Source organism: Rhipicephalus sanguineus, chromosome 4 (genome assembly GCF_013339695.2).
Source record: "Rhipicephalus sanguineus isolate Rsan-2018 chromosome 4, BIME_Rsan_1.4, whole genome shotgun sequence".
In the NCBI taxonomy this organism is placed as follows: Eukaryota; Metazoa; Arthropoda; class Arachnida; order Ixodida; family Ixodidae; genus Rhipicephalus; species Rhipicephalus sanguineus.
In genome coordinates, this window is record NC_051179.1 from 26,456,980 (window position 1) to 26,484,678 (window position 27,699).

The following is a 27,699-nucleotide window of genomic DNA, read 5'->3' on the forward strand; positions in this document are numbered from 1 at the left end:
CACGTCTTTGCATTTATTGAAACAGAGCTTCACTTTGCAATGATCTAGTATGGTTCGCAAATTGTTACCAACTGATGTGAAGAAGAGGATCACTACACACCAAACGAAAGAAAACGGAAACCGTTATAGTATGTACACTGTGGTCTTTATAAAACAAACAGCCAAACAAGATAAAATACGAGCTCTAGTAGCTGCAGAAAGGCTAGGAGAGAAAAAAAAAGAAGAAAGGAAAAAGAACACCTGTAACCCACACACAAATGTAATTTCAGTTCGAGACACTGACGATGAAAAGAATGACACGACCCAGCCGTGAAAGTGGCGCAACAATCTTTCTTTTTTGTTGTTGTCGTCCTGGCAGGCTCACTTCGAGGGTGCGTTCAGCCAAGAAAGGTAGAGCATTAATGGTAGAGCATTAATGACCTCGGAAGGAACCGGTATGAGAAGTCCAATAAGTGTCGGTCTTGCAAGAAATGTCGATGTGAATGAGACTTGGCGTCTTCGTAACGGGAGAGGGAGTTGACACGGAGGTACAACATTTGGGTGCAAAAAGGGGGCTGGGGAAAAGGTGGAGGCAGGAGAGTCCTGTCACAGGAAGTAGTCGGGCTGTGGTTTCTTGGTTGGTATGCCTCTGCTTTCCTGCAAAGCGAGAAGACAAAAAAATTCGGTCAGTTCCACGTCGTGAGAACCGCCTGACAGAGAAGATACAATGATGATCATGATGATGACGACTTTCGCTACAAGAAAGTAATCATCATCACTTTGTTTTATTTATTTGAACAAAACCATCATCATCATTTCCAGCATTGTCATTTCATTTATTCACTCCTCCCAGGGGGTCATGTGACCTGTGTTACATCCACTGCTACTGCTACTATACTATGATGATGACAACGATGGCACAGGATAGACAAGGACAACTTAGATGTAAAAACAAGGTTGTAAAAGTGGCAACCACACCAAGGTTTGACGTAATGGCTATGCAAAGGTAAACTATAACTAGGCTTGTACGAATAGTAAATTTTAGGTCCGAAGCGAATCCGAAACGAATAGTGATTTGGTCGAAGCGAATTCGAATAGTTTATATCACATATTATAAAGAAAAATGAGCATATTTGTCATGACCCAACTAACCAGCGCAATATTTTAAAAGTTTAAACAAGGCATATGCATATGTCATTCTTCTTGGTTCAAAGGGAAGGGGAAGCAACTTTGAGTAATAGCAGTGTTTGACTTTCGGAAGAATGCAAGCGATAACCTGTAAAACATGTTACATTTTAAGATTTACTATACTTGGAGCATATAAGCCGGTATAACAAGCTTTTAAACTTAAAAAATGATGAATCAGTGCAAGGGTAATACAGTAAAACCTCAGTAATTCGAGATCCCGCATAATTAGGATTTCATTGGCCCCGTATTTTGGAATGTAAATTTGAGTGGATAATTTGAAGTGGCGGTCAGTACCAGCACGGTTAATTCGAAAACTTTGGGTGCCATGTGCCAATTCCCCGATCCCGATTTAGCCGCAAATCTGCAGAAACGATGGCCCTTAGGAGCCACAAGGCAATGCAATGTAGCGATACTAATGAGTGACAAGTGAAGTATCCCAGCCTCGCTGCTGCCAGCACAAGAAAAAAGCTAAACAAAAGGTGGTCTGATGATCAGCAGAAATGTGTGCCTGCGGAAAAGTCGTGCTTCACTGCAACACAGCGGTGACACGCGGGCAGCATGACGCATGCTTCTCTCAACGTCAGCGCGTCATGATTTACCCATTCTCTCTGGGAAAAAAGAGAAATTAATAAAGGGCGGTCTGACGGAATTCGCAATGTATGCGAACCTCCGAATGGCGGTTGTTCCGGCAATTTGCGCACTTCCACTGCTGGCGGAGTACTTGCCTGCAACGCCTACTTCGAAAACTTCAGTCATCATCTTTTCCACCCAGAACACATCACGAATTCCGTCACACTGGTCATTATTAAATTCTTTATTTTACCAGAAAGAATGGGCGAATGGTCTCATCATGACGCGCTGACGCTGCGAGGAGCAGGTGACATGCTGCCCGCGTGTCACCGCTGTGTTGCAGCGAAGCACGTCTTTTCCACAGGCGCGCATTTCAGTTGACCACGAGACCATTTTTTTTCCCTCTTTCTTTTTTCTTGCGCTGGCAGCAGCGACGTCCACCGTTTCCCCGGTTTGGCGGCAAAATTGGGACCAGGTATTGCTGGCAAACATAACCCTTGTATTCATTCTAAAAAGACAGGGCGTGCAAACACGGACACAAGAAAGAAGTCAGGACACCACAAACGCCGACTAACAACTGAAGAGACGCACAACGGCTGAAAAGAAAGAAGGCACGAAAACTTATCTGCGCATGCCCACGCAACAGGCGAACCTATCAATCCGGCACGCGTGGTGGTCTACGTGGAAGATAACTGTTAAGGCATTTGATTTCATCTTTATGCAAGTTAATCGACGGTTGGCTCACACATGCACTACCACTATTCTCGATATGCCATGCTTCAATCATCAGGCGCGTTTCTTCATTTCTATGCCGGTACAACACTGCGCATTCATCAAATTTTGGCGTGCACTTACAATCTCGACAATGTAAAGATAGATTAGAAGGTGAGCCTTTGTAAGCGATCTCTTATGTTCCAACAATCTCTGGTTGATGCATCGGCCCGTCTGTCCTACGTAGAAGCGGCCGCAGCTGAAAGGAATCTTATACACCACACTCGTACGGCAATCAATAACCCTTGTAGTCGCAAACTAGCAGGAACAGCAAACGACTACCTCTGCTTACTTCCAGTAATTCAAAGTTTCTTGCATCCCGCTTTTTGTTATGTTTGGTTCATTCGAAAACCCGCTTAATTAGATTTTTACAGTCCCAGTGACTTTGAATTAACGAGGTTTTACTGTATGTTCATTTAGACTTAAAGTGGGGCTTCGCGGCAGTGCTGATTTCTCCTGTAAAGGTGTATTCACGGTATAGCACGCCGCCACTGCAGTGAAACCACTTTTACAGGAAGTTACATGCGGTTTATATGTCTACTCGTTCATTTCGAATACTTCGAAATTTCCGAGAATTTAAATTCGTTTCGAAGCGAATTCGAATACTGTAATATTCGTTCGAATATTCGAAGTGCTCGAATATTCGCACAAGCCTAACTATAACCACTACATCGAGCAATGGCAGCTTGTCTGCAAATTTCAACTCCTGACGTTATTATCATGGAAAAACAAAAGAAAATATAGAAACAGCCCTGCAGGTCCTGTATGAATCTGCAGTACATTAATGGAACGGCCCTTACAGTACAATGTTGAAACCCCCTCGTCTATTACAGCAACAATATGGTCATTTAGGTAGCCTGTGAATGCTGCAACATCACCGTGCCAGTTCACTATTAGTACCAGTGACAGACTTTGGTTAGACTTGCATTCCTACCATCATTTCAGGCTGGTGTAGAAAAGCTTGCAGCACCTATGAGCGTGAAAGTGACAATACAGGCACCAATGTTCATGTAGTGGGCTGGGCTGTTTTGAAAGCCCTGTTGTGTGTGCAACACCAAACATCCACTAGGTGTGTAAATTCGATAAAACACCGTATCGAGCGTCGGAGTCTTGCTTTCACCGTGCTGTGCGGTCGCCGTGTTTGGCCGATGAAAGGGTGGGAAAGTCACCTGCCCATCGAAGTGACCAAAATTCCACACAGCCCTTGAACACTGTAAAGCCTGTCTTTGAGTAGCACATCAAAATCATAACATTGAAATACCAACTACAAAGTATTCTTTCACTTCACATGTGAAATATTTGCAGTATGAAACGAAGGCACAGTGGCACAGCAACAGTGCACGAGAGGATGTCCCACAGATGACCCTGGTCCAAGTTTACAGCAATGCAGCTTGTATTCATCCCAGCAGCAATTATATGTTCGTTAGCAGCATTCATACATCATAAGTGTAACTCATTCTCTGTCATCTTCAATGGAGGAGGAGGGCACTCGCTTGTCATATGGTGGTGGGAAAGCTGCATTCTTAAAAAAAAAAAATGTTGAGAAAAAAATGGCATCTCATTGTAATAGGAAGTGGCACTACTGATGTGAGACCAAAGTTTTCCAGACACATTTTAGTCAGACAAAACGCCACTAGATGTCCCTACCAGCTTCGCTACAGCTGCTCACGCCTACAGTAACCTGGCAATCCAGGTTACTGTAGGTTACAGTTATTTTACAGTGCCTGAGTACTGAATTCTTACTTCAGCTATGTGACAGTGGAAGAGTGTTGATGTACACTGAAGCCTGCTAGTTCTGACATGCTGATAAACCAGTTTCACTTGCATACAGCAAGAGGCACATTCTGTTTTGAGCTACAGTTTCTTGTTGCAATAAAAAAGGTGCTGCAAGTGTTGCTGCAAGTGTGGTTGCTCATTTGCTATGGCTTATCGTCTGCTACAACCCAAGAAAAAGTGTCAGCTCAACCCACAGCCATTGCTGTCCCTCATACAGAGAATTTGCATAAATGCTCCATTCAATAGCACTTACTCATTTTCGTTACGTTAAAACACTTCTCAAGTGTTTCAGATAAAGTTCAAAAGGACAGACTGATGGGCTAGTTGGTAGTGCATAATTCTGTCCCATCTTGATCTGTCGCCGTCCCTGTGCTTCTTTGCGCTACTGTTCAGAATTATGTTTCAGATAGTTGACTTTCCCATGTGGCGCTGGTTTTATGTCGGAAATTTAAAACGTCCCGGTAAATTTTGTCAGGGATTCTGACATTGCTGCTAAGTGATACCTAATGTTTTAGGCAGTAACAATGAACCTTCAACTCGTATTATGCGTGGTATTTATATTAGCCAAGAAAAAGTATTTATGGTTCGAGCAGAAACCAGCTAGCACGACTGCCTTTCGCAGGTGAAGAGTGGGCGCGCTGCAGTTCTGTGGGCCGAGCTTACATATTTTCTTAGGTTGCAATCGACTATAGCTGTGCGTGAGCGATATTTTGCAATAGTGACACCAAGTGAATAGACGTCATGAACAATGTCCCCTCTATGCCTCCACTTCATGGAGACCCACTGCTCCAGCTTTATAACACAGCCGCAAGTTCCAAGCAATCAGCCAAACTTAGGTCACGAGTCAGTGCAACAATCTCTAGGACTAATGCGCAAGGGTACCAACCTGAGGTGCAGCTTCAAATATAGTAAAGTCTCGTTGTAAATGCTCATCCAGTTCCAAGATGGCGGCCACGTTTCCACACCTATGAGGAAGCAAAAACGTCTCAGCTGTGAGTGTACAGAAAAAGAATGAAGAAAGACGCTTTGAAAGGGATAATTGACAACCACCTGTTTGTAGCACGAAGCCACAAGGAAATCCATACGGATTTCTCAGAAAAGGAAGCTTCTAGTTGAAGAAAATCCGTCCTGGTCTGGGGATCGAACTCATTTGCCGAAAGACACTTTATGGATACACTGTGGGAGTCTCGACTTATGGCCATATTCAGTGTGCGTGTGCTTCAAGTCGTCAATTAATTCGCCCTCGCGTTGCCAATTGCTAGCCTCCTGGTTAGCTCAACTGGTAGAGCGACTGCTTCGAAAAGGTGTTGGTCCAGAGTTCAAATCCGTGGACCAGGACAAACTAAGAAGCATTTCTTTCTGAGAAATCCAATTGGATTTCCTTGTTGCTCTGTGCTATGAATGGGTGGGTGGCAGTTTTCCCTTTCGTTGTCTTGCCTGAAGTGTTTCGAGAGCACAATTAGCTAGAGCAGCAATCACACCACGTATTTACTAACTGTTTGAGTTGAGTCAACTCACGTATGCTACAAAAGGTGTCAAAGAGAGCTCTGAATTGACTTTCAACTATATTGGGGTCATTTAATAGTCCCTACGGCTAGTACAGGATTGCACCAACTACAAAATGTTTTCAAACATTGACTTCTTCTAAGTAAATTTTTGTTTCTCTAATCGGGTCAAAGCAGAAGAAATAGGCTTTAAAGGTATCAGGTTCACAAACAGGGTACTTTTACCCATGACTGCGTCTTCCACAGCAATCACTGGGCCATTGTAGAAGATCACCGGTGAACTTAAGAATTGTGGCGATTTGGGCCTCTTGGTTGTACACCAGAAACGATTTGTAGTGCAGGAAACACAGACACAAAAGAAGATATGAGACGACATATGAGCACTTAGTAAATAAGCAGTGTGATTGCTGCTGTTAGCTAAGTGCTTGTATGTCGTCTCATACCTTCTTTTGTGTCTGTATTTCCGGTGCTACAAATCCTTTCTGATCACCTATGACTTGTTCGACAATAACACCATTCAGAGAGCTTCAGTTTTCCTTTTACGTTTTAACCCTTCAAGTCTCCAGGTCATTAACTCTGCACACATATTTGCCCCAAGAAAGAATTCCTGGGAACCAACTGTCACGTGCGAAGAAGCAGAATGCAGTCAGTCACCTGTAGCAGTAGTTTGGCGCAGACCAGACGGTGAGGACGGTCTCGTTGAAGTGCCACTTGTACCCCTCCATGACAAGTTGGTGGGCGCGGCAGATCATGTCGATGTGGTTGGTCGCATTGAACTGCGAGACCACGTCGCTGCCGAAGAGGTAGCCCGCACCTCGCGGGCTCACTCCCCAGCCCTGTGTGTCTGCAGGCCAAGAGAATTCAACAATTTAGCGAAGCAATCAATATTGTTTCTCAGGGCGAGTCAATCGTTACTTGTTCTAAGAGATACATAATAATGTGCTACATAATAACAATGCATAACAATTCTTTTTTCCCAAATGCTACCTTCTTGGACATTTTTGCATCCTAAAGAGTCCAGAATATTGGTTGGGGACCATGATTGACAGATGCCGCTCAAATTCAAAGGGTACCAAACAAAAAGCATAGAAAAGCGGGGTTTGACTTCACCATGCTCCAAGTGACTGCAGATTACCTTGGGTGAATGGCTTGGCCTATCCCGTGATTTGGGTGCAGTCGGTGACTACTTGGTAACAATATATTTTGCTTTCACTTTCGGGGTCCCACAAGAGACAAATACAAAACAAAATATTGTGGCTTTTTCAGTTCTAGTTAGCAACCAAATCAGCCAGACTATGAATTATCATACGGAATGCTGCAAGGAGTCAGCTGTCTTTATATACTTACGTGTGTTGGTATGGTTGTGGTATGGTGGGGCTGTCCAAATAAACAAGTGCACTTGAATTATCTTAGAGCCCCCAACTGCAAAATGATTGCACCACACTCTTATGGCTGCAAGTGTCATTGTTGGATTACACCTGAATGCAGAGTGCCATCCTTCAAATGCTACATAAATTGCAACTGCACACGGTACTACGGGCATGATTCTCCTCACAGTGGGCAGCACTAGTATTGCCACCCACCACTCTGGCTGACTGCCCCCCTCTATGATTCTGCGCCCACCACAGCCCACTTCTCCGACTTCAAGTTTGCAGTACACAAGGACAACGTGCTGTCGCCCCCGAGTACAGTCAACATCCAATTTTTGGGACTCCATAGGAACCATGAAATCGTCAAAAAAAAAAAAGAACTATTGCGTGCTTCTTTACTTCCACTTTGTGCGAATAAAATGCACTAACCGATAGGCACAGCGCAGAACAAGCCACTGCAGTGCAGGCAGCAAAAGCATTAATTTTTAGATAGACTGTGTCGGGGATTCATCACAGCCATGTTTTCACCATTAGTACGTTAAAAACGGGTAAACATTAACCCTGTTTTACTGACAGAAAACGGCAGGCACTTGTGTGCCTAAATGTGTCCCATGACAAAGGCCTCTTCCAAGTCCTGGTATGCTTTGGTGCGTAGCATATCTGCATTGAGGAGAAACTGACCTTTGAGCCCCTACTATGGCAGCAAATATAGATTGGCATATGAGAGCGCTGGCTCAAGGCTGAAAGATAATGAACGTGGCAGCGGTTGTGGTTTCAAATATTGCCAATTCAGACCTGCAATGATAGTATGAAGTGTAAAATGTCTAAAAAATAGGATGCCAAAGAGTTATTATTGTCTGAAATTTCTGACGCACCTTATTTTCCTTAACTCTATGGGGCATAGGCCACTCCTACCTACACTCCCTCTCACCCCCCCCCCCCCCCCACACACACACACACCTCCGTTCCTCAAATGTCTACCTCACAAAATGTCCTGTGGGGAACACTGATGGGCCCGTAACAAAGGAACTGCTTAAAACCATCACGGTTACACCCAAAGCAGCGCTGAATGGCTACTAGTACACTGAAATGTATCAGTGTTTGTGATGTGATCCAGGACAGTGTGTCAGCACATGTATAATTTTAAAAATGCGTGCAGTACTAGGCCCCAGGACGGTGTTCCCGTTCCACTCTTGGTGGCAAACATACACAGTAAATTGTGTATGTTTGCGCACAGAGCGTTGCTGTACCTAGGCGAAACCTACTACAGGTAACCAGCGACCATGTTGCAATACATGCGAGACCCTTTGCCAGTGACTGAATTGTTTAGTAAAAGTAGGGTGAGCAGAAAAAAGAGTAAGGTGAAATTCACTTGAACTTCTCAGCGGTTTAGAATTTTTCTTCGGAAAATTTCAGCCCACATAATTGAAACGACCCACAAGTTTACATTACAGTCGCATACAACTTTAGAAGACAGCGGAATATCCCCCTTAGAGTTGGATGATTATGAGCCTGCACCAATGGGTGTGCACTCCAGATTAGTCAGTGGGGCTACAGTGGACTAAAGAGCTCTCAAGTGAAACTCGAAGGGGCAAGAGAATTTGTTCCAATTATGAGAAGTTCCGTTAAGCAAAGCACACAAAATTAATGAAATACAGTCAACGTCCAATTTTTCAGACTCCCTGGGGACCGCGAAATCATCCGAAAAATCGAGTAGTCCGAAAAAACGTATTCTTGCTTTTTTATTCCGCTCAAGCAGTCAAATCACCACAGCTACGTCCAAAATAACTTTAGTGCCTCCCAGTACACTTAGGGATTTTGGTGTGCGCCCAGGATCTCACAAATACATTCGGTACCTGCCGCGAACCCCGCATAACTACGTGCTACGTGCCAACCACCACTTGCAAATTTGCGTCTCGTGATAAGCACTGCCGATACTAGGAAAGTGCTGAATAGATTACGGCTATCTCGCGAGGAGCGTTTGGAAACAATGACGCGGAACACAAGGAATGTGGTGGAAGAGCGGACGACTCGTCCGGCTTTCCCCGATGAGTGTGCATACGTAAACGAAGTGCACACATATCGCCGAATATCTGCCGATATGCAGAATTTGCTGTTGTGTGACGCCGATCGTTTCTAGTTGTGTGCAGCACATCGCCAACTAAGCTGACGCCGTCACTGCACTGTTGCTGTACCGTACACACGCATTTGTAATGAAAGGGTACGTGATGCCCACTCCATTCCTGACCGCACACGGGTGCGGCAATGACGAGCTGGTTTGTTCGTGAAGGCAACGCGTCTGTGCGGTGCACTTAGCGGTCTGGCACACAGAGGCAGCATGAATGGCAGCGTGGCGCGTTTGGGTTCTCACGTATTAAATGCGCACAGTACACATGCAACTGCACTACCAAGCAGTTGACTGAAGATGCTTATCGTAAGGGTTGTCAGTAGGGGTGTGCGAATATTCGAAATTTCGAATATTTTTCGAATACTGTTTGCTATTCGATTCGATTCGCACTGAAATTTTACTATTCGAACTATTCGAACTTCCCAAAGACAAATGCAGTCAACGTCCAGTTGAAAGTGACCCCTTCAGATTTTCAATACGCTTCACCTCATTACACTCTCGCATTGCGGCAAAGCTGCCTTTCAAGCTCCGTTACGGTCGGACTTAGCCAAGAGACAAAGTCCGGTTGAAAGTGGTCCCTAGATTTTTCAATATGCTTCACCTCATCACACCCCCGTATTGCGGCAAAGCTGTCTTTCAAGCTCCGTTACGGTCGAACTTAGGCAAGAGACAGTCAACGTCTGATTGGAAGTGGTCCCTAGATTTTCAATATGCTTCACCTCCTCACACCCCCGTATTGCGGCAAAGCTCCCTTTCAAGCTCCGTTACGGTCGAACTTAGCCAACAGACAGTCAACGTCCGTTTGGAATTGGTCCCTAGATTTTCAATATGCTTCACCTCATCACACTCCCGTATTGCGGCAAAGCTGCCTTTCAAGCTCCGCTACGGTCGCAAATGTATTAACTCAAGAAAACGCTGGTTCCAATATGGAAATGAAAGATGTGGCAGAGTTGGGGGCTCAATTAATGCTGTTTTGGACCTGAAATTTGGGCAGGAAGTACGAAAAATCGGACGCCGAAGCTTTTTAGCATCCAAAATTTCAGATGTTCTTATATATCAACGTCTACAAGACAGATTTGGAACTCCGGACTTGAAGGGAGCACACCCTTGTCTGCCACATCAGTTGGCCTTCCACAGCAGTTGAAAGAGGAGGAGAGGCTGAGGAAATGGCATCTCTACCTATCACGTGTAAAGTGTTGTTGGCAACACTTTGGTTGCACCAAACCATGTACATAAATACAATTCGGCCTCTACATTGCCTCACTCTTGATAAGAAAGACAACTATGAAATATGACCCCACCAGTGCTTCATCAACCTAGCGAAAAGAAACACTTTCATGTTGCGATCTCACAAGAACATACTTAGGGATTCTCTGCAACTTTTTCTGTAATTTCACTTCGAATTATTCGAAAAATGTTTGAGAAATATTCGAAAATTATTCGAAATTACTCGATTCGATTCGCACTCAATCTTTATTATTCGAATTCGCTTTGCACCCAAAATTTTGCTATTCGCACAGCTCTAGTTGTCAGTGATTAAGCCATACTGGCGCGTTTGCCACCTGCTGCCATCAGGCCTCCGTGCATTTCCACTCCTTATCCGTAACGACATCGTTGCATGGTGCCAGTCATGGGCACGTTACCAGTAAAAAGTAACAGTGTTACAGTTACAGTTACCTAAGCCAAAAAAGTAACTCTGTTACAGTTACAGTGTTTCCGAAAGTAACTTGTTACAGTTACAGTTACTGTGCAAAAGTAACGTCGTTACTTTTCCGTTACTGTATAAAATAATAGATCACTAATCAAATTATAGAATTTATTTAATAAGGGTTGCACGTCGTAAAACCCTAGACGAAGGAAACATAAAAGGGGGCCCAACACCAGCAATCACTTTGAACGCCTCTTTACTTGAAGTGGAAAACGTGGTTGATGTACTGGAACGACGGCAGTATATCCTAAGACGTTTATTAACTATACCCAGAAGCGTATGCGAAGAGCAGCGGGGAGTGCATCACGAGTGGTTACGATGTTAATTGTGTCTGCTCCATATGTTTAAGGTGTGTCAGACTCTGTTCGGAGAGCTTCCGGTCCGCTGGGCATACAGACCGTTTTCAAGTCCCGTTACTCTACCTTGGAACATGACGTGTGTTCATGAAATCGTAAGACTGCACACCTGCGGATGATCATGACGGTATCTAAAAGTGCGATGCAGGGATCGGCGAAACGGGCAGGAAATGATCAACGAGGCCTAAAGAACTCAAGCGGAATGTCGCTAAAGCAACCCATGCAACGCGTTCTAAGACCGAGCTTGTTGAGCACTGCTGGATGACAGGTCATAGCTTTGACCTAAACAATGCGACGACGCCGGTTTGTGAATGAAGGTGGGGGAAAAGCAACTCCTAGAATCGTGGTTCATTCGTCGCGGCTTGCAAAAACAGCCGCGGCCCCCCACTGGACATTTACAAGGACATGTGTGACTAGTGGACTGGTTGACCTCGGCTCATTTTTTTTTTTCTTTTTTAGGATGCCACCTGCATTGGGGGTGAAACGTCTGTCATTTTGTTGATAATTGTTGCATTAAGTCGGAGTAAACATTTTACAACCAGTTACAAAGAAGTTTTAAAATATCGCTTCGCTAGTTCACGGAATTTCTGGCCTTAGCCGTTTCGCGTTCTGCTGTTTTCTAGCCACCTGTCAAACATGATTAGCTCAGAGCCTCAGATGAGGGAGACTATAAACATGGCATCCTAATGCTCCTTCACCTGTACACCAAGAACATAGCTAGATGCTCAAGTGACGAAAAGGATATATATGCTGAAAAAAAAAACGGACGCGAACTTAGCAGGCTGTTCAGTTGAACCACGATTGATTTACATGTTGCGTTAATGACAGACCTCCAACCTCGGTCTTCTGCAGGCAGGGTTGCCAATGGTGGCTACTTTTCGCCAAATTGGCGAATTTGAGAGGCCCGTGGCGACCTAAAATTATGAATGGCGACATGGCGAATTTTTGGCGATTTTCAGCTTATGTCTCCACTGAGTTATGCATCCTAAGCTCAGTGTCTTCCCAACGCTTGAGCGGCAACATTCTCTGTATTTTTCTTGGGTTTAGACCCACGAGTAGTATGTGCATATTACGAGTCATTCGGTATGTCCGTCATGTAACTCGTGTGTACGTATCTCCTCAATTCATCCACATGCAGGAGGTACTGGAAAGTCCCCCAGCGACATTCTAGCAAAATGTAAGTCAGCGGACTGCCTTGCAAACCGCGAGGGGGCAGTGTTTGACTATAAGTTTATGGCTTTAGGTGCTTTAAGCTCCTCTAAAGTTTCGCTTCTGAAGGGGCTAGACGACGGGTTGGCCGCCTGTTCCGACCATTTGTTCCGCCAAAGCTCCAACTGTGTTGAACAGCTTGGTGACTTATTCACTGTTTCAGTACCCCCAATTCAGCTCGTAAAGACTGTTTTGAAATAGCGAAGAGAGGCGGATACGCGGCTATTTGTGCATTAAAAAAATATTTATTGAGGCATTTTCCACTGTTCTCGGTGAGCGTGTGCAATGAAAACAATGGCTATGTAACGTTTTACATTGTCTACCCGATTATTAATAACGCATCAGATTGACGGGTGTAGATACAGCTGACTTTAAGAAAGAGTCAGTGGCGTCCGGTATCATATTAGTTCACAATGAAGAGGTATAATACTCACTAATGATCGGTTCCTGTAAGAATTCTGTCGTGTTACCTTCAATAAACCTTTTAATACTTTTAATTCATATAAGGGTATGTAAAGCTGTCTACACACAACGCTTTCACGGTTTTCGCCCAAGGTTTACCACACTTTTACCTTTGAAACAAGCGGACAGGGATGGAAGGATATCATGAGCGTTTCATTCATTCACCCTTGCGCCACCACGCACATCTTGCGGCTAGTCGGCGAAGCAGCACTATGCACTCCCATGGTGAAGCGGGCGAAACGACTGGCATTGAGAAACGTCAACATAATTTCAGGGTCTTGGATGGTACTGTATTCCACGGGGCTATACGTGAGTGGAAACTTTTATTACTAGGTATACCGCACATATCCAGAATGGCGACTTCTTTGGCGACTTTTGGCGACTTTTTGCTCTTCGTTTGGCGACATTTACTCGAAAGTCAGTGGCAACCCTGTCTACAGGGAAGATAATACGCTTAGTCACCTCCTCTCCTAAACTGAGAGGGGAGCCCTATTCTGGAAAGTTGAGGGGTGGAGAGGATATATGGTAAAGAAGAAAGTTCGAAAAAGTGTTGCTGTTGGATAATTTTTCATAAAGACGGAACTAACTGTAACGGTATTTTCCGTTACAGTTACTGCGAAAAAAGTAACAGTGTTACAGTTACAAGTTCCTCTAACTTAAAAGTAACTAGTTACAGTTACAAGTTACTGAAAAAAGTAACTAGTTACCGGTAACGCGTTACTAGTAACTAGTTACTGCCCAAGACTGCATGGTGCCGTGATAACCGACCCTTTGAATTTCTGGTCTGCTTCACTCCATAACACTTCGGCATTGCGACAAAGCTGACTTTCGGACTCTGCTACTGTCGCAAACAGGTCGACTCGCGAAAGCACTGGTTCGAGCCTACGAGATGATAGATGCGGCAGAGGTGGGGGCTTCAATTAATGCCTTTCGGACTTGAAATTCGGGCAGGAAGTCCAAAAAATCGGACGCCGAAGAGTTTCAGCGTCTGAAATTTCGGATGTTCTTATACACTGACGTCTATGGGGCTGGTGACGGTGCCACGAAAGCGTCCGAATTTTCGAGCATGTCCGGAAAATCGGTCGTCCGAAAAATCAGCAGTTGACTGCAATGACTTTATTTCAACCTCCCCTGTCGCCAGTGGCTACAGACATCACTGTTGACTGCCCCACACTCTCTGGAAACTGTCTTAAAGACAAAAACCATGCCGCTTTTTAAAACGGCTCAGCCAGCCATCGCTCACTCTGAAGTCCTCAATCCCCATCTGAGAAGAAATCTCTTTGGCCTTTTCTTCCCAAATGGGGCCGCTGATCAGGAAGTTTGCACTGCACACCCAAATGAACCGGAGGAACAGCTTATCCTCAATTACATTGCACGCCCCGTTATTCTTATCCGAATTCTGTCCGTGGCGAGGTTCCCAAGCTTGACAGCTTCTTCGATCCTGCCTTTGTTCTTCAGTATCCTCTACAGTGTGGACTTCGGGATATCGAACTTTGTCGCGATTTCTGTCTTCGATAGCTTGTTGCGGTCAAGTTCTTTGATGATCATTACTCTTGTTGCGAGAGGAAGTGCATTGTGCTGCCGTTTTTTTTTTGTTGTTGTTTCCATCTTGAATCTATGATGAGATGTCAATGCCACGGACAGCAAACTAAACCAACTATGGCGGCCAGAGATCGTTGCGGGGCGCAAGAACATGTGCAACCGCTGCATTGGCTTGACTATGCTATAGTAGCTTCCCTATTGTTCTTTTCATACTTGCTAGACTGCTGTGGCCATTTTCGACGTTCATGGACTTCACCCGTTTTAGTTTCATTTAACTGAAGTAAGCAAAAAGAATGTTCAGATTACCTGAAACTTATCATTAAATATATAGAAGACCAACCATATGTGCCTACATAGTTTCGTTTATGCAGGTTTTCCGCTTAACCGAGTTTCGTTTAATGGAAGTCCACTGTATTTGTTAAGTAGGGGAGGCAATTGGCGGTTGTGCTTCAATCATCTGGGCGAAGTCTCTCCTGCCTTCTCAAGTTATATTCGGCTTATAGTTTCTACAGAAAAAAAGAAAAATGTGTGATCATTGCGTAAGTAAATATGGTATGATTTGACAAGCATTACTGGCCACTCAAAGAATAAAAGAATAAAACGCTTTCTTTTTCTGGTAAACCTGCTTTTCAGGCCTTGCTGCGGAGTCTGCATAATCAACCAAGGTACCTAGCTTAGCAGCTAAGCTGTTCTCCTGCTATGCTCAAGGATGAGACTTTGATTCCTGGACACAGCAACCACATTTCTCTGAGGGCGAAATTAAATAACCCCCTTGTACTTGGATTTAGGTGCACATTAAAGAATCCAGAGCCGCCCACGATAGTGAGCCTCATAAATGTGTCATGGCTTTGGCACATACAGTAGACTCTCTGTAATTCAATCTCGAGGGAACCTCACAATTTTGTTTGAATTATCAGAAGTTCTCGAAAATATGACCCAGGGCAACATACCAACTATCTTTGTGATGTTTATTGTTTCTCAGTGCCACAGCAACATCAGAGACAGTTGTGCACGAAGTTCTCAGACATCGGTGATCGGAGTGTTGCTCGTCAATATACACGTGTTCCAGTGTGTGTAACTGAGGGATGAAATGTGTCCCGTGATAGCTGGTAGCCCCTTCCCATTCTTAGGGAGCTTTCTCCCATGACACCACTGTACTGCGGTGAAATCGACTTTAAGAAGGGCTCGGCACGCGATAAATTAAGGCCAGACCGCCACTTTTATCTCCCCCCTTCAGTCAGCATGCGTTTGCAGCTGTGCATGATTTGGCTAGTTTGGCCACTTTTTAGACAGGCAATCGACTTTATTTGCAAAATAAAAACGCGTAGGTATTTCCAGGAGTGATAAGCAAAAAGTTTGAATTAACTGAATTTGTGCAATGGGGCAGTTTGAACTAAGCAGCTTTAAGATACATTGAGAACATTTGATTTAACCAAAAGTTTGAATTATCAGATTTTGAATTATCGAGAGTCTACTGTATAACTCCAGGATTACCATGGATAATCTGAAGTCGTCCATGGCAAAACATCCCAATTTCTCTTGCCGAAAACAATCTGATGCATCCAGTTATCTTTTCTTAAATTTTTTTAATCGTACAGATCACACTAGATGCCATAAAAGAAAACACGGTGTACAACGGCGCGCCACGTTGTCCTGCAAACGCTCACCTTCAGGGTCTGACCAGAGCAGATCGCACATGGGGCCATCATGAGGCACCTCCTGCTTGCGGTCAATGGTGCGAATCTGGTCCAGGGTTTGAATAGATGGCGACAGGCCCCCGTGAACGCAGAAGATCTGAACGTGTCAGGATCAGGGGGGAAAAAAAAAGAAAGACTGCTGAGTACATTTAACGGGACACCAAAGACAGATATGATTACACTTATATCAGTAAATTACCCTTCCACAATACCAGAAACCCACTCTTGTCACAAGAAGATGCTCGACATGTCACGTGCAAAACGAAAACACTGTTGGCGGACCCTGGCTTGAAGTCCCCACACCAGCATGCTATGAACACATATGTTCCTGTGGTGGCTGCTAGGGCCTACATACTAACATTCTTTATGGGTAAAAATGAGTTACATTTTCTTCTAAGGGTGCTAAAGACTTCTCATGACAAAACTATGACCTATTATGGAGTTTAGGCTTTGCTAGTGATGGTCCAGCCAGCTTAGGATTTGGATCAATTTATGGAGCAGGAAGAGGACGTTTTAGAGCATATTTGGAGCATAAGGAACTGTGTTACGAAGCACGTTTGGAGCCCACAAAATGTAATATGGGATCACATGGAGCAGTACAAGAGTAAGTCTTAACTTTTTAGTGCACATTCTTGTTTCTTAGTTATGGTATTGTTAACCCTTTGCGGTCCGTTGTCGGGCAGCGCCCGACAACGCAACACGGCCGTAGCGGTCCGCTGTCGGGCCCCGCCCGACAAGGGTGTTCGTGGTTTAAATTTTGCTGTTTTCTCACCGCGAGTCGCGCGCATTTTTTGTATACATGAAGGGCCATCTCTTGAGGAATAAGTGAGCTTTGTTTGTTGAGGTTTTACTTTTTTGACACTAGGGTGCAGCACTATGATCAGCACGGGGCCTAGAGCGTACCCACTCGCGCGCGCGGTTCGCTGAGAAGCATGGCCACGTTTTCACCGCGTGCGTTTTACGGCGGTGCTTTTAGCGAAAGCGAGGATGACTTTAGTGACGAAGAGAATTACGTGCCTCCACCAGACAGTGATGACAGTGATTCGACAGAAGTGAGTGACGAAGACGACGACGGCGGCGGTGGAAACCTGCAGTAATAACCCTGGCCTGCACACAGGGGAATGCTTTGAGCGGTATCATACGTTGCCCAAATATCACTAAAAGAGTTGCCTGCAGAATGCAGGAGCAAAAATAAATATCCTGTGCGTTTCTCTTCCACAGCTTGTGTTTTTATTCGCGGCGCCAGAAACTGGCGAAATAGTTTCGGACCGCTAGAGCCGGAAAGTGGGTAAAGGTTTTGGACCGCAAAGGGTTAAACATTTACGAGTGCGTCGATTTCAAGCTGGGATTTCATTCGGTAATGTTCAACAGACCGCAACTTTTGTTCTAACGGGTTTAGAACATCCATTTTTGTTGTAGTACTGCACTCAGTTCTCATTCCAGGTTACTGTGATATGCTGATTTACTTTGTAACTCTCTCAGTTTAGAAAAAAATCTTGCTCCCCAAAAGGCACAGTAATATTTTGTATTTTAAAAACTACTCATTATACCAGAAAAATAATTGCATATTTGAAATCAGCACACAAACATACATAAAATTATAAAGTTTCATCACAATCGATCAGGAAATAAAAAACAATTTTTAAGTGCCATGTCCTTCCTTAAATGAACATAATACCCTCACACTGATTCATCATTTTTTAAGTTTAAAAGCTTGTTATAACGGCTTATATGCTCTAACCGCCGTATTCACGAACCGACCTTAACTTATCGCGGTAAGGCTACTTACGAAAGGAAGAGAAAAGTATAAGTATAAGAAAAGGATAAGGTGAGTTTCAAAAACCTGCCTTATTTTGCCATAAGTGCGCCTTATGAAAGGCGTCCTTAACTCGTCAAGTATGTGCCCTGGGAGCCAGGGTAGGTAAAGTTTTGTTACAAAATGATTACTTCGAGCAACAATAAATTAGTTTCATTGCAAGAAACCAATAATGGTATGCACAAAAGCACCCATGCGTAAACACCAAAAATGTTTGCTAAGGCACCGCCCGCTTTTGGTGAAATCCGCATTCTTTGTCTGGCCACATTTGTTGAACCCCCGTCGACACAGTCGGGCCGCGAGAGCACGATTGCTATTTCGACGTCTTCTCATGTACGTTTTTGCTTTGTTCGTTGACGGTATTTTCGTGCTCGCTTCAGCGTTTATCGTTATCTCTCACTTTTGTTTACTTCACTTGATTTATGCAATTGGTTGAGCGGTTTAGAGTCTTTTGCCTTCTTAAATTGCGTTCATTATGAAACGACGCACCAGGCGAACTTCAACGACGAAGAATGCGGCATCGCGGCCATGTCGCGGCGTCTTGGCGGATCTCGTCAACAAGTACCGTGAGGTACTGCGTTGTTGACTTTCTTTCGGGCCATGAACGTGAATGAACTTCGTAAACAGTGTACTCTGTGCGTGTGTGTGTTATCTTGTGAGTTTCTTGAATACAATGTTTACCACCACCACCACCACCATCGGTATTTTCCTGCAGAGGCAGCACTGCGAGCAACTTCTTCACGGCACTTTCTCTAAAGCGGAAGCGACACAGAAATTCGTGCCCATCGTAGGTCTCCATCGGGTTCCACTGAGGATTCGCCGCGGCGGGTACGCGTATGCATACGCTGTGCCGTTCAATATTTTTTATTACGGTCCACATATAATCAACGAACTGCGCATAGTTGTCCCCCGCCATGTTGTGCGTCTACAAGGAAGCCTTAAGGTAGGTCATAGGCTACCTTAACCGAGCCTTACTTATGACGGCGATAAGTACGAGGAAAGTTCTGTGATAAGTACAAGGTTCGTTCTTGAAACGCGTTAAGGGTGGACTTATGGTTAAGGGCGACTTAAGTCATAAGGATAAGGTTAAGTTAGGTTCGTGAATACGGGGGTAAGTGTAGTCAATTTTAAAATGTAACATATTTTGCAGGTTATCACTTGCATTCTACCAAAAGTGAAATCCTGCTACTATTCAAAGTTGCTTTCACTTCCTTTGAACCAAAAAGAATGACATCTGCACATGCCTCATTTCATTTTTGAAAAAATATTGTGCAGGTTAGTTGGGTCATGACAACTATGCCTCATTTTTCTTTAAAATATGTGATATATACTATTCGAATTCGATTCGAAATTATTCGACCAAATCACTATTCACTTCGAATTCGCTTCAAACCTAAAATATGATATTCGCACAAGCCTACGAAATGCAATCGTTTTCCACTCTTAAATGCTAAACTTAATTAAACATCCTCCGATTTACTGGAGTAAGAATCCCACCTCTAGGTGCATGTCTGTCCTGATACAGACAGCAAAATTGCACTAGCTTGCCTATTTTCCTAAACTAGCTACCGTTCGTGACTTAACCCTGCAACAGTGTAGTACCTTGCCATCTATGACAGCAGACAGGGAAAGGTAGTCGAAGATCTCCGTGCAGTAGCGCCAGACGGTGATAGAGCCATACTTGCGCAGGCACTCGTCGTAGAAGCCGTACACCTGTGTGATTTGTCGACTCTCGTGGTTGCCCCGAATCAGTGTGATGCGGTCTGGGTAGCGCACCTGCAAGTTGCACAACGTGAGACATGAAAAACCACGGGATCTCCTACTTTCCACATGTAAACTTGCTGTGTGGACCTGCTTAGCAGTCGGCAAATGGTGCAACCTTATTTGACTAACATATGGCACTAAACAATCTCTTGTTTGATTCAAACAGCAGCACCACATCTTGGTTGGTGTTCTTCAACGGCGCAACTTGGCAAATCACAATGTTCAGTTTTTTTTATAGCTGTTGGAGCCTTCTCAAAGGCACTAGAGTGAGCTAATGTTTCAGTTTTAGTTTATTTGGCATTTCTTTTCAAGATAGTGTTAAAGTACAATGGTTCAATATTTTTATACAATGGTAATGGTCAACACAAAAAATGCAAATATGATAAAAGAGTGAAAAAGATGCAAGACAGGAATTAAAAGCTGCTGAAATAGCAGCTTGACAGGATTCCTGGCCTTTCAGCAGTTTGACAGGAAACACATGGTACTGTAATATAAAGAAATAAATAAAACTCAAGCAAGCAAACATCGGCAAATAGAGGAGCAAAATGTAACTACATAAACAATGCCAATCGGCAAACAGTGAAAAATAAGGTGTGCATATGGGAGAAAAAGAAATGCAAAAACAACAACCAGTGAGACAAAGAAACAAACAAGCAAATAAGACATTACTACACGCCAGAAATATTTCGCATAATAAAAAGAACACATATACATGAACAGCTCATAATTACACATATTTAAAGGAGAAAACATGCACTTCTAATACCCCGGTCACACTGGCACATTTAGTGTCATTTTTAGCGAGTGCACTCACGCCACCACAATGTCACTTTGGCGGCGCGCTGCTACACGAGAAAGGGAAGTGTACTTTGCAAATGATGGCAATGGCGATGGTTAACTAAGTAGAACAGCAGATATTCGTTATTTCCGGCAATGTTTCTTAACAAGTAATGTATTATAGCTATAAGCAGCCTTTAAAATAAACTTTAGGTAGAAACGCGGCGGATGCGCCCAATGCACGGCGTGTGCTCAGCATGCCCCTGGCAGCCGTGGCTGTAAACTGCCTGAGAACGAGAATAGCAAAGTAGTTTTTTGTGGTATGGTATGCTTTAATGCAGAACAATATTCCTAATAACGAAAACGATAGTTTAAAAAATACTGTGAACTCAATATCGGTAATAACTTACTTGTTCTCAAGCCACTGCTACCGAGGCTACACACTCCGTCTTGGCGAAGTGAGGTTGGCGAACGCACTCGCCGGCAAGTGCGCTTTGCAGCGAGTGTCACTAAGCATTCCCGTGTGACAGCGTGTGAGAGACACTAGCGGCGAAGTGCACTCCCTCAAAGTGCACTTACGTTGCCCTGTGTGACAGGGGTATAAGTCAAGCCAGATATTAAATGTCAAGGGAAGATAAATTTGTATAAATAATACATTGCAAAAAAAAAAAACTCAAGATTAATCATGTTCAGAGATGCTGTGAGAGGCTTATAATTAAATAATCTTTCTACTCCTTCCTTGACAATGTATCAGCCGTAATGTCTTTGTTGTTTAAGAAATTGAAAAAGTTTGGCATGATATACTTAAGACTTTTAAAGCCATAATTCATTCATGAAAAAGGTATATACCATGTGTCTTTTTGCCTAATGTTGTAAGGTCTTTCAGATGATTTTCTTAGTTGACGTAGTGTGAGAAATAAATTGTTTCTACTCAGCCACGCCTTCGAGAATTAACTTGGGCCATCCAGCGGGTTGAAGAAGCCCCCATTACCTAAAGTACTCCTGGCCAACACCTGGGCGGGGCCTTTGGCCCGCCCCACCAACTTGCAGGACTCAGAATAATGTTATTTCCTTTCTTCCCACTCTTCAAACTATGCTTGTATTTACCAAAGAGATTGAAATCATACAGCTGTTCTACTTGGAGCACATTAAATGTTGTGAACGAGCTTGATGTATGAGCATTGTATGGCAACACTGCAATCTGTATTGCGAGCAATTTTAGTTTGTTATTTTGCGTGGCGTTTCCCCAGACAAGGTTACAACAATTGATGTGCGACTGAAATGGAGCTTTATAAGTAAGCCGTTTAACTTTGGGGGCAACTATATCTCAGAATCTTGAAAGTACTTCACATGCATTGGCAACCTTTTTGACAACACCATACACATGAGAATGAAAGTGAAAGTTACCCCAATATTTTAACGTCTTCTACTCTCTCAATCTTTTTATCACTGAAGTGAAGGTCTACACTAGTATATATATTATTTTATTAGCTGGTTTGAAAAGAACAGCCTTCGTTTTAGCAGCACTGATAACCAGAGAATTCACTTCCCTCCATTGCAGTAACTTTTCTAGTGTGTCTTGAGCAAATATATTTAAGATGTGATAGGTCGTCAGATTGAGAGAACAAGCTTGTGTCATCGACATGAACTGAAAATTGGGCATTCTGGCTAACTCTTACTATATTGTTTACATAGATGTGAAATAGCACAGGGCCTAACACACGTCCCTGTGGAATGCCAGTGTTTGTATCTAATAAGGAGGAACTTCTATCTTTGATGTTTACACACACTGCTTTCTGTGTCCTAGATAAGATTTGACGAGATTTAGGGCTACACCACAGAAGCCCTGATGTTCTAGTTTAGTACACAGAGTTTGGTGGCGTATTCTGTCAAACGCCTTTAAAAAATCAACGTATACACCCAATGTTAGCTTTCTTTCTTTAAATCCCTTTAGGATGACTTCTTTTTGTGTTAATAAAGCATGTTCAGTTGATAATCCTTGACAAAAATCAAATTGCCCTGATGCAAGAAAAGAGCTTTTATCGCAGAAAGCTAGGATTTGCTTACAGATAACGTTTTCTAACCCTTTTAAAATAACCGGGAGTATTGTGATTGGACGGTAATTTGAAAAACCATTCTTATTTCCCGATTTGTACAACTTGCTAACTTTAGCGTGCTACATTTTCTCAGGAAATACTCCTGTGGTCAGACACAAGTTGATCAGAAAGGTAAGTGGACTCTTTACTAAAAGGTCGAGTACATGTCAAGCCCGATATTTATTAAGTACATGTTTAATTGGTCCAATTTGAATGTCATCAATATCGCATGCTGTACTGTTCTTGAGGTCCATAAATGTGGAAGGTATTTCCTCTTGAGTTACTGGTTCTAAAAATGTGGATTTCACATTTGATGTGCCTATAAATTGCAACACACAGCGCCTATCCACAGCTGATGTGCTATTTGAGAGAAGAGTAGTGAAATATTGGTTGAAACTAGTACTTGCCAGTTTTTCACTGCTAAGTATTTCATTATGCACTATGAGCTCCAGTTCCTTAGTTTGGCAAGCGCCTGAATGTAGTAGATGATCACTACAAGAATTTGCTCTTTCAAATAGGTTTAAAAAATCAGCATTCTTATTGTTACATGGGGTTTTGTTTTAACGATTTTTCTAAATTTCTTGAATTTGGCTAAATCACCGCTGTCTCTACTTTGGATAAATCTGAAATATAAAGCGTTTTTTACGAATAATCTGATGGCATTCCCTTGTTAACCACAGCTTCCGAATTTTCTTTGAGGTTCCCACAGTCTTTAGCCTAAAATAATTGTGATATGCATTATTTTTTTTAAAGACATATTAAGCCTTATCAGCATTTGTACAGTTATACAAGGTACTGAAGTTTAACCCTGCAATATGGCATTTAAATTGCTTCAAAGTTATTTAGTTGATTTGCTGAATGTCCCTGAACTAGCAGCCATTAGTTGTTGACATCCTGGCACCTACACTCCCGGCATGTTTCGATGTTGGATGAAATTATGCGACAGCAACCATAACATTAAACACGACACCCCGTGTCCTCTGTAGTTTGCCGTTTGGTTAGCACATCCGTCCAATGCAGTGGCTACATGACCATGTTCCCAGAGGTGCAGTGTGTCCAAAAGGACAATAAGGGCAAACTAAACGTTAAGTTATACTTCATCATAAATTTAAAGATCAATAAATTCCCTTACAGCATGAAAGAAATCTGCTTCTGATAAAAATTCAGAAAAAAAAAAAAGAGAATGATGAAGAAACCACAGGTGGCAAAACATTTAATTTTCTCTCAACTCCACGCCACCAGCGCTTCCACATTTCAGCAGCTTTAGTAACACATAATGCTTTGCTAGTTCACTCATGTTCATGCCAACTGCAAGCCGCACGAAACACCATCATTTAGTCTTGGCTTGCCTTCTGGCCATGCTTTTGCATTTCTTGCATAACTTGTCTAAAGCTACTTGTGTTGAGGCATCAGGGACGTGGCTGCTTCAACTGCAACTTTCTTTGAAACTACTGCCTTTTCCTGTGTATACCACATTTAACCTCTAAATTTTTCTCAGCATGTCCTATGTACACAAAAATTGTGCAAGCTGGTACAGCCAATGTTTTCATTTCTTCGTTTATTTTCACGAATGCAATGAACTGTGCACAGCCTGAAAGAAATCAAATTTTGTGCTTAAAATGAAATGACCATGCAAGGGAGGGGTGGAATAATGCTAACTTTAGTTATCTGAGGCACCCAAAAGTGTGACAGGAGTTTCTCAAGCAACTTTTCTCTCATAACATGTGTTGCCAAGAATCATTACGGAAACATAACACTGGCAGCATCGCCCTACACTTGGTGTGGGTGAGAAGGAGTTTCGTGTCGAGGCACATCTCCAAACGAGGGGGCAGCAGCAGCATCTCAATGTTGAGCACTTTGTGAAGCACTTGCCTTCAGTGCGAGGAGTAGTAGGAAGGTCTCGACGCTGTAGAAGCCCCGGTCGACAAAGTCGCCCATGAAGAGGTAGTTCGTGTCGGGAACATCTCCGCCCACTTTGAACAGTTCCTTCAGATCGTAGAACTGGCCGTGGATGTCACCACATACCTGAACGTAAGAGGCAACATGTCACTGAGAATGACTGGTTTAAATGACCAACCGTTTTGTGTCCCTGAACTAGTTACTTTCATTCGTGAACATAGCGTGAGCTTGAAGATATACCATTTCTTATTTTAACATAGTCAACAGCGCAGATGATGGGACACATTGCTGCAAACAGGACAAGTACACCGATTGTACAATACATAACGAAACCAGCAAGACACAAGAGCGTACACACTATATATCCATCTCTACTGCACACTTTATCCCTCCTAATAAATATTGCACTGATAGTGCACAGATCTTATCATCTGCACTGTTTGCCATACTTCATTGTGTACAAGTAAAATCTGGCTTTCAAGCTAGTAATCTACCTGCAGTAGTTGGATAATTGTGTTATCTGCCACAGACCCCTGAACAATCGCAACATATTTCTGGTGTCTATCAGGGCAGTGTGCACATTCTTATTTGCACCAAACACTGTCTCCCCGTAAATGGCAGAGTTCATTTACATACGAGTGGAAGATTGCATTAACACCATGTCTGAATGCCACAGCACAACATGCCAAAATGCTGAAGAAAAAAAAAAAGCCAGGTAAACATGCCAAGGTGACATACAGGGGCTGGCTCTATAATGAAGGGACACTAATGCTAAAGAATAAGTCAGTTTAGATTGATAAATAATTCTCGATGAATTCCATTATCACTAATGTTGCAGCAATAGGCTGATTATTAATGAAGGAAATTATTGTTAGATACATTCTGTTATTCGAAGTTCCCGCTAGAGTTTGAGTACGTAGTGTGCCCTTGATAGATTCCAAAAATCTCTTCGTATGTGGGCCCTTATGGCTGAGTGAAATTTCTTAATACTAATTGTTGGCTTGGCTCTGTGATAAAAACGATGTACCAATAGAGAATTAGATACACTCAGATCCCTTCATTAAGGATAAAGCAAACCTACATTTCATTTTTTTAAAATCTTTACTGGCTTACCAATAATTTGTCAATAAGAGTTTTTCTTTTATTGTAGATAGTAACTTACAAACAAACAGACACACATATGTAAATCCTTGTTAGCGCACCTTTAGTTTTAACCAATACATTGTCCTTTCAATGTGCTAATAGAAGAATGGTGCATGAGCAGCTGTATTGTGTGTATGGTGGAATGCAGGTCTCATAGCAAATGACTGATGAGCCAACACATACCGATGGAAAAAAGTAATATGCTCAATATGGATACACTACAGAAGAATGGACTACAGAGCCCATGGTCAACTGGAACAGTAGCACACATGTTTTGCAAAGTATCCATTAAAGAAATACAGGCCATAGTAAAACACACAGAAATTTCAGGTCAAGGACACTTGCAATGTGAAAGAACGGCATGGAGCAAGGACACTTGCAACGTGAAAGAACGGCATGGAGCAAGGACACTTGCAACGTGAAAGAACGGCATCGAGACAGCTTTTGTATTTATGACATCTGCATGCTTGCTTGCTAAGGCACAAAAGGTTTGGTTCACAAGAATGCATTGACAAAAACGCGTTTCTAAATATACTCTTCCATTCTTCTTTTGTTACGAAACATTGTCAACAGCTCAGAGATGTAAAATTACAGCTCCAAGGAAATAGATGGGCGCAAATTGGTTGAGTCATAAGCGGAAACACCTAAACACTACATTTGGAGTACGTCACGAGTCTTCTAAGTCGTGATTTAACACACAATTCTCGATCCGATGCTGAACCTTTCTGCGTTCTTATACAACGCAACTACAACAGGCCCCGGTCCACTCAGCCAAAACGTTTTTACCTAGTTCAGCGCGTGAAATACCCTCTGGAGCATATGCACGGACCACCACTTGCATAATACATACAGTCGATAACTTAACTAGACGACGATACAAGAAAACACTGCGCATACGAGGTTAGTTGACACCAACTGAACGATAATCGCCGCATACAGGGCGCTTTCCACAGAAAACACGGTAATTAGGTGATTCGAAACGACTCATACGTACAAGATGTTGATGCAGTTTACCCGGACAGTGGCGGTATCAACACAGCTTGAAGTGAAACTCACGGTAACCGGAGAGTCCACCCTCTGGACGTTGCTCTCTTCGACGAGGATTTCCCGGGCTTTTGCGCAGAGTGACTTGACTTCGGACTCCTTGATGATTTCGCATCTTCGCAGCTGCTCGATCTGGCGATCCAGATCGCTGCAGTCGCCCATGCCTCCATCCTGAGATTACGCGGGAATGCAAAACAACAATTAAGAGCCGCCGAAGGGATTCCGAGGCCGGCGTAATGCATAACGCGAGTCATCGGGTGTTACGCCAGCCGGAAGAACATACACTACACCACTTTCGTTACTCGACGATTACTCTCGACTAGGTGACTCTCGGGTAGTTAAGAAACAGCGTAGCTTTAGTGAATGAAAGTCTATACACGCGAGTAAGAGTGCGAAGGTCTCCCGCTGCGCTGCAACAGAGCTTGGCAGGGCACGGTTGACAGGCACCACTACTGCGCTGGCATCGCTGCCCCATTCCAGCGAGGCGTCTACGAACACACTCGGCTAACTGTAGACGAAATGGGCACGTGAATGAATGGAATAGACTTGCCATTTCGTCCACAGCGTGAAGTCAGTTTGCCGGGTGAAAGAGAAGAAAAAAAAAAGTCACAAATATCGATTCTAGACCATCGCCGCACCACTTCGGCGCCTGCCTGGGACGCACCACGAAACAAGGGACGGAAGAAAAATGACACGTGATGGGTTTCGGCCGGCTCTAGTGAGCGCGCAGTTGCGGATGTCGTCCCGCTAGTTATTGCCGCTAGTTTGCTTATCGTGAAATAAAGCCGGTTGTTCGGGACGATGAATCATATAAGAGTGGCCCGAAACTGTTTGAAGCTTTACCACGAGTGTAAACCTGTGATTACGCTTACCTAACAACCGTTGCTAACGTACGCTGC

General features: G+C 43.4%; 1 protein-coding gene across 1 annotated transcript; it reads right to left on the reverse strand.

Annotated features, from left to right (window-relative positions):
- Positions 1 to 27,516, reverse strand: LOC119389664 (serine/threonine-protein phosphatase 4 catalytic subunit). Its single transcript, XM_049414520.1, has 8 exons — positions 27,351 to 27,516; positions 26,813 to 26,971; positions 24,593 to 24,739; positions 19,680 to 19,859; positions 16,232 to 16,358; positions 6,444 to 6,633; positions 5,171 to 5,249; positions 1 to 636 (listed from the first exon to the last, which is right to left on the reverse strand). Exons 1-8 carry the CDS (start codon positions 27,351 to 27,353, stop codon positions 586 to 588), a joined length of 936 nt encoding a protein of 311 aa, XP_049270477.1. The 5' UTR covers positions 27,354 to 27,516; the 3' UTR covers positions 1 to 585.
- Between the last annotated feature and the right edge of the window lie 183 nt (positions 27,517 to 27,699).

Excerpts from the sequence above, each read along its gene's own strand:
- LOC119389664 (XM_049414520.1), bottom strand. Across the intron at positions 24,740-26,812 it reads GGGTGGACTCTCCGGTTACC|GTATGTGGTGACATCCACGG; the intron begins GTGAGTTTCACT and ends TCTTACGTTCAG. Across the intron at positions 19,860-24,592 it reads CCTTCCTACTACTCCTCGCA|TTGCAGGTGCGCTACCCAGA; the intron begins CTGAAGGCAAGT and ends ACGTTGTGCAAC.